The sequence below is a fragment of the Cucurbita moschata genome, unplaced genomic scaffold (genome assembly GCF_002738365.1).
Source record: "Cucurbita moschata cultivar Rifu unplaced genomic scaffold, Cmos_1.0 Cmo_Scf00008, whole genome shotgun sequence".
Taxonomy (NCBI): domain Eukaryota; kingdom Viridiplantae; phylum Streptophyta; class Magnoliopsida; order Cucurbitales; family Cucurbitaceae; genus Cucurbita; species Cucurbita moschata.
Genome location: NW_019268524.1, coordinates 4,756,176 through 4,763,250, shown reverse-complemented (window position 1 = coordinate 4,763,250; position 7,075 = coordinate 4,756,176). Strand labels below are relative to the sequence as shown.

Here is a 7,075-nt window from a genome sequence, read left to right as displayed (position 1 = left end):
ATTTAAGGAGTTCCCCCCCCCCCCCTTTTCTTTTTCTCCCTTTTTGAAACCCCTACCGTTACAGAAGCAGTCCTTATAAGAGTGTGGAAACCTCTCCCTAGACAAGTTTTAAAAACTGCTAGTAAATATTGTCCTCTTTGGGCTTTCCCTCAAGGCTTTAAAACACGTCTGCTAGGGGAAGGTTGGTGTTTTGTTCTCCTCCCCAACCAATGTGGGACATCACAATCCACCCCCTTTCAGGCCCAGCGTCCTTGCTAGCACTCGTTCCTTTCTCTAATCGATGTGGGACCGTCACCAAATCCACCCCCTTCAGGGTCCAGCGTCCTTGCTGGCACTCATACCTATTCCAATCGATGTGGGACCACCACCAAATCCACCCCCCTTCGGGACCCAGCGTCCTTACTAGCACACCTCCTCGTGTCTACCCCCCTCCGGGGAACCGCGAGAAGGCTAACACATCGTCCGGTGTCTAGCTCTGATACCATTTGTAACAGCCCAGATTCACCGCTAGCAAATATTGTCCTCTTTGGGCTTTCCCTTTCGGGCTTCCCCTCAAGGCTTTCAAACGCGTCTACTAGGGAAGGTTTCCACACCCTTGTAAATGGTGTTTTGTTCTCCTCCCCAACCAATGTGGTTGGGCTGTTTGATTGTAATGTTTTAACCAATTGAGCATGCTTGGGTTGGCAAGAGCTAAACTGGGAATTCAGGACGCCAAGGCATTTAACTAGAATACTAAGTTTAGAGTGAGTTTAAGATGACTTTTGATAATAGCATTTTCAACTGAAGAAAGAACAGTCATTTTCAGAGTTAAATCAAATCATAGTTTCCTCTGTACCGCTTCAAGATCATCATGCAACGTTGCTCTTTTGATAAGAAACGCTCATTCAAAATGCTTAGCCAACCCAGTTGAAAGTATATATAATCAACATATAATACGTTCATCCTTCAACTACACAGCATAATTACATTAAGTTATTGAAAGCAAGAACAGAAACAAGTTCGCCATAGCCATGCCCTTCTAAACTAACATGAAAATGGAAAATACTTGGGCAAATTTATAACGTTCTAAGCATATTCAACTTCGCTCAAATGGAAAACTAAATTGAATCGCTTATGGAACCCATAACAATACAAGAAGCAGCAAACAGAGATATCTAACCTTAAGACTCCACCGCTTCCTCTGTCTCGGATTTCATCTCGGCGACGTCCTCCTTCTTCAGCGCCACCACAGCGCCGCCCTCCTTCTCGTCCGGAAACCGAACCACTACCACAGGACACACACAATGATGAACACAATAATCGCTAACACTTCCAAGCCCGCCGTCGTTACCGCGCTTTGCTGCACCAAAGCCCCGACTGCCCATGATTAGTGCATTGAGCCCCAATCTCTCCACTTCCAAACACAGCCTCTCTCTCATGTCATGATCCTTCACTATGTGAATCTTGTACGGAATCTGAGCATCTTTTATAGGTTTAGCTAGTTCGGCAGCTTTCGAGGCAGTGAAGGCGTCAAAATCATCCTCCAATTTACGCTTTGACCGCTCGCTGCGGCTCTGATGTTGATTGTTTTCACCATCACCCGGATCCTCGTCATCGGGACTATCAACAGCGGTATTCAGAGAAATGTCGATGGAGCCCCAATCAGCGCCGAAGAGTACAGAGGTAGGGCTGACGTGGAGAAGAATAACAGCATCACCGGGGCGAAGGTAGTGTTGAACAGCCCAGCGGACGGCAAAAGCACTCTCTTCAGAAAGGTCAACAGCGACGCCAATCTTGCGTCGGGCGCCACCAGTAGGGGTGGAATTGGCGGCGGCGGCGGCGGCGGCGGAGGGGTGACGAGGGGAGGCCGGATGGTGAATCTTGATCGAGGGAAGTTGGGGGTCAGTATCTAAGGTGGGATTCCGAAGCTGGTGCTGAGGATCCATGAAGAAATTTGGAAGTGGGATAGAGAAATTCAAGAAAATGTAAGCTCGGAGATTTCGGGGGAACTGGTACGGATGGAAAACGACAGTGAAATGGAGTGAAAGACAAGGAAGATGAGGGGAATGTTTTAGACGAAGATGCTTTTTTAATGGGCCATTATTCAATGGGCTTTGAAACGAACGCGAAATCATGGGCCTGCTCTGAATCTTGGCCCAGTTGATGACTCCTACTTTTTTGGGGAGAAAAAAAGGATAGAAATATTTCCATTTTTATCCCATAATTTAACGATATTGCTAGTATTTGCCCCTCCTAAACTTTTAATTTTACTACAAATTTAATAATTAAACAAATCTTGAATTACTTCCTTTAAATTCTTAGATTATAGGATTTTATTCAAATAATGTCAATTTATTAGGTATATACATATATATTAATTAATTGATTGATGTTTTGATGGTAAAAAATCTACATTCAATTATTAACAATTCTCAGTATTTTATCTAAGGTTGGGAATAACTATTTCAACATCTATTTTTTATTCACTAAAACCATAGCTAAAACGAAGAAGTTTTAGTCGGAACAAGATAGTCAATGTGATGATGTGGCGACAATATTTGTTGGATCGGTATGGCAACCGTAGATGGGTGAATAGGGTTTTAACGAGTGTTTAAACGTGATTAATTTTTCTAATGATAGAACTTTTTACTAAGTAGAAGATAATAATTACTGTAACAAAATAATTGAAGTCAAAACAATAATTAAGTAGAACATGCAATAAATTGCAATAATAATTTTGAAATTAAATGGGAAACAGCTAGAAAATATGACACCCTAATTTTATAGTGGTTCGGTCAAACTTGACTTACTCCTATTTAAACTTTGAATAAACACTCTTTCCACGGATTAGAGCCAAATCGCTACATCGCTCTTTTTACGAGTTCAAGAGCAAACTCAATCCTTTCCACGGCGCAGGATCAAACCGGTACAAGAATTTGAATTTGATAGTAACACACCACAACCCTCTCAAATAGTAGATTTACATTTTGAAGCACTCACAACTATTTTCTCACAATACAGTAATAATTCCTCTCAAGAATAAGATGAAGAGAAATAAACTTGGAAGTTTGGAGAGAGTAACAAAATAATGAAAGCTTTAAACAATTGAGGATTTGAAAATTTATGGAAGTTGTGTGTTAAAAATATGGAGACGTATATATAGAGAAGAGAAGTGGGAAAATGTATGAATTAATATTGACCATTTAATTGTATTAGGAGTAATGGAAGATGGAGATTAAGAGTAAATAAATAAGAAAAATTTTAAATTCATTTATTTAATTTTTTTAATATAATATAAAAATAATAAAAATCAATGGGAAACGGTGAAATGACAAATTCAAATTTTATTTTAAATATAATAATATAATTATAATAAAAAGTTATGTGAGTAACAATTAATTTAAAATTTCAAAATTTATTATAAATATAATAATAAAATAAATGGGAGTGAGTTAGATTCAAATTTATATTTTGTAAAAATAATTTTATTTAAAAATATAACTACAAGAAAAACTCTACCATTTGTTATTCTTCCAAAATTAGAAGTGTCATACTTTGATTTGTCCATCATTTTGATTTAAGTGTTACATCATTACGTGGGGTATATTGTTTCAAAGTAATTTATTTGTTTTAGCTCTGATTTGTTATTCCTAACCTTATACGGTGACAGTTCAAAATACTTAAAATTATTAAAAATGAAGAGTAGATTGATTGAAATTAATTACAATGAGATTAAGGGCCAAAAACTCAACACTATTAATAGTTGACATCATAAACCAATCAAAGTATTGACCTTTATAAGTTTGGTAGATTAAATTTTTAATTACTTTTCAATTGAAATAAAATTATTTGAATTATAAAAATAAACCCTTACTCAAATTATTTTTATTAATATTATATATTACTTTTATCTATATTAAAATACCAACTCTCAAATATTTATTTTAAGTTACTATTTAAATATAGTTTAATTTATTGAAATATATAAGACTGACTAAGACGTTAGAAGCTCGAATATTCACGTAATCTGAAAAATTAAAATTTCGTTCTTTTTTTTATTTTAATGTTGGATAATTGATAGTCAATTATGATCAGTTACATGCAGATCTATTAACTTTTAAATAGATTTAAGCATTCACACGTGTTTTTCGTACTCTTTTTTTTTTTTTTTTTTTGTGTTTTGTTTTTCAAATTGTGTTTTTCGGGTTTCAATTTATTTTTAAATGTCTATGACTGGTCGACTCCATTCATAACTTTTAGTATGCATATTATTACAAGTCTATCAATGATAACAATGTATTACTTCTATCACTGATTGATTACACATACTAAGACAATTACCACGGATGGACTAACATTTAATTAGTAGCACAATACATGTCAAGTGATCAAATGTTATCATTGATAAACTAGCATAATAATTATAAATAGCCCGAGAGGATTGCTCTTTTTACTGTTATTTGGTTGATTCGTCCATATTTACAAATTTTCGGAGCAGCGTTAGAACTTTTTTGTGGACAAATTCAAATTGGTTAAGTAGGTGGGTGACAGTAATAGTTTGAACATGGTTCACAATCTAACTCTTTATTTTTTCTTTATTTTTTTGATTGAGTTGAATTGAGTTGTCCAATTTTTTTATCTTTTACTAGCTTACTAAAATATTTACTTATCTACAATATAACTCATATTTAGAACTAAAATTTCATAAAACTAAAAACTCAAATATTATTAGCATGTATGGCAAATATTTTTAATATTCACAATATTTTTTGTATTGATTTAGCTCACATAACTAAAATTCAAATATATTCCATTCAGAAAGAAAAAAAAAAAAAACCAACTTGAATCTTATATCTTGGATCGGATAATATGAATTATTCCGATCATCCAGTGATGTGAATGTACATGTGAGTGTGTTAACAAAAATATTTACATCAGAATTGTACAAAGACCATTCTTAATTAGCACAGTTTGACAAACTAATCAAACTCACTAAGGTTGAAAGCTTCTACTCTACACATTTACAATGTGATTTTATGGAGAAAGAAAACAGAAATTAATGTGAGAATTTCACGGTACTTCCTTTTTTTTTGTGTTGAGAAATGGTAAATTTGTTTCTCGTTCATATCTATCACGAACAAACTCGAAATGACGTTTTTCAAATTCATATCGAAAAATGCATGAAACGCCATTTCGAATCTTTCTGGCGCCATTTGGCAGTTAGGTCAATCAATGTGTGTGATTGAATTACGAACAGCCGAACGATCTCTGTTCAGAAATCCTTCCAGGATGGTTCTCTTCTTGTATTCGTCGGAACTCATGGCCGCCGCACTGGCCTTGTCGTCCGGCGACCTGAATCCGATTTCACGGCGGTAAAAATGGAAACAGAGGATCCAAATCGAAGTGCACACAGTAGCTCCGATTTTTTCCCATAAAACCAAGCTTAGAAGACCTACCAATAGAACAAACCAACAGCGGGAGGTTTTTCTGAGATTAATCTGCCTGAACAAGCGATTCGAGGCAGTTGGATGAAATCGAAATGATATTTCTTTGATTTCCGGGGAGGTAGGAGACGAACTGCAGAATGAGGCGGATGAAAATGGCGCAGAAGTGCGCGAAGAACAGGTAGAAGAGTTGCGGAAATTTGGATCTGATGATCTGCTGCTAATTGAAGACAGAAGTCGACGTCTCTGATTCTCCTCATTCGAATTTTCCTTTTGTTTTCGTTTCTTTTTTCTGATCTTCTTCGCCTGCAACACTCAAAGAACATCCGATATCCGCGTTAGGAAAATCAATCGATTAATCGAAAAATGTCAACCATAGAAAAAGAAAAACAGAGAACGAAATTAGCGTTTCATTTCAAAAGCTGTCAGAATCAGCGGACAAACCAATGAAGTTCCGAATAAGACGGCCTTAAGCGCACGCGACAAAGCACCACCACCGCCTCCCTTTTTCTGGCGACCAGAAACGTTGCCGCATCCATCAAACGGCTGCACATTGTGAAGCATCATACCGTTCCTCTCTTCCACCGCCATGAACGGAAAAACCTGTTCGTCTGCAGCGTTCATACCTCGCACCGTCCTAACAGGGCCGCTGGAAGCCGTCGATCGGAAACACGGAAAGAACTTCTTCTTCGATTTGGTTGCAGCGAAGGAGTCCATTGAACCTAAAACTCGAAAATCGGAGGTGTTTTTCTTGCAGTTTACGAGGATTCAGCAAAGCGTTTGAGAGGCTAGAAAATCTGATGGAACTGAGGAACAAGGATCCGATAAGGAAATGGAGAACCTGAAGAAGCAGAACAGCTGGCGGGGTGTTCATGGAGGGGATTTGCGTGTGGCCTATGAGTTTTGGAGGGCTAGGGGCTGGCGACTATATAGGGCGCGACTCATCTGGTTTCACCGTTAAAAGCCATTAGACTAATAATCGTAGTGTTTTATTTCTCGTGGACACACAATTTTTTAAACACTAAAATAGATTATTGGCTATTGTTTTATAAAGGCTAAATTATACATTAAAATATAGCATTAACTTTACAAATATTTATAAAACATAAGAAAATAAGATAACAAAATTAAAATTAATTATTAATTTAAAAAAATAAAAAATTGATACACTCCTAAAATTAAAATTTCAATATTAATGTTGTTATATATATATATATATAAATTATTCTGCACCGCTTCTAAAATTTTAAAAATAAAATAATAAAATAATAAAATAATTTAAGCACTATTTTTAAAAAATATTTTTATATCTTAATTTTTTGTAAAAATAATTTAAATAACAAAATTGTTTAGTTGCAAGTCTAGTAATTAATTTTTTTTACTACGTATTTCGAATATTTTTATTATTTATTATTTTTAAGTGACATTTTAAACGATTTTTAAAATATTATTTATCATCTAAAATCACACTTTAAATTGTTATTAAAAAAAATGAAGAAAATAATTCAATCCAAGTGCATTTGGGGTAAATAATGGTCTTTAACTAAACTACAAATTGTAATGACTAACCTCCACGACTAGTAGATATTGTCCTATTTCTGCTTTTTCTTCCAGGCTTTCCCTCAAAGCTTAAAAGTTCTCCTCCCAATCAA

At 35.4% G+C, this 7,075-nt stretch overlaps 2 protein-coding genes across 7 annotated transcripts in view; both read right to left on the bottom strand.

The window, feature by feature from the left end:
* The window catches only part of LOC111446236 (universal stress protein PHOS32-like), a 12,537-nt gene extending 10,507 nt beyond the window's left edge, over nucleotides 1–2,030 (bottom strand). For 4 of the 5 annotated variants that reach the window (XM_023084961.1, XM_023084965.1, XM_023084963.1 and 1 more), the window contains exon 1: nucleotides 1,160–2,030. In XM_023084961.1, the coding sequence (XP_022940729.1) occupies nucleotides 1,161–1,925 (765 nt within the window). In that variant the 5' untranslated portion in view covers nucleotides 1,926–2,030 and the 3' untranslated portion in view covers nucleotide 1,160. Of the gene's footprint in view, nucleotides 1–890; nucleotides 950–1,159 lie in introns of those variants that run through there. The other variant, XM_023084966.1, reaches the window with a different exon arrangement.
* Nucleotides 2,031–5,070: 3,040 nt separating this feature from the next.
* Nucleotides 5,071–6,298, bottom strand: LOC111446618. 2 transcript variants are annotated; one of them, XM_023085501.1, is made up of 3 exons: nucleotides 5,868–6,298; nucleotides 5,436–5,729; nucleotides 5,071–5,331 (listed from the first exon to the last, which is right to left on the bottom strand). In XM_023085501.1, exons 1-3 carry the CDS (start codon nucleotides 6,138–6,140, stop codon nucleotides 5,227–5,229), a joined length of 672 nt encoding a protein of 223 aa, XP_022941269.1. In that variant the 5' UTR covers nucleotides 6,141–6,298; the 3' UTR covers nucleotides 5,071–5,226. The 2 variants fall into 2 exon arrangements, with proteins under 2 accessions (XP_022941269.1, XP_022941268.1); XM_023085500.1 differs by having other exon boundaries at nucleotides 5,071–5,729.
* Between the last annotated feature and the right edge of the window lie 777 nt (nucleotides 6,299–7,075).

Excerpts from the sequence above, each read along its gene's own strand:
- LOC111446618 (XM_023085500.1), bottom strand. The coding sequence starts at position 6,140 with ATGGACTCCTTCGCTGCAACCAAATCGAAGAAGAAGTTCTTTCCGTGT. Across the intron at positions 5,730-5,867 it reads TCTTATTCGGAACTTCATTG|GCGAAGAAGATCAGAAAAAA; the intron begins GTTTGTCCGCTG and ends TGAGTGTTGCAG.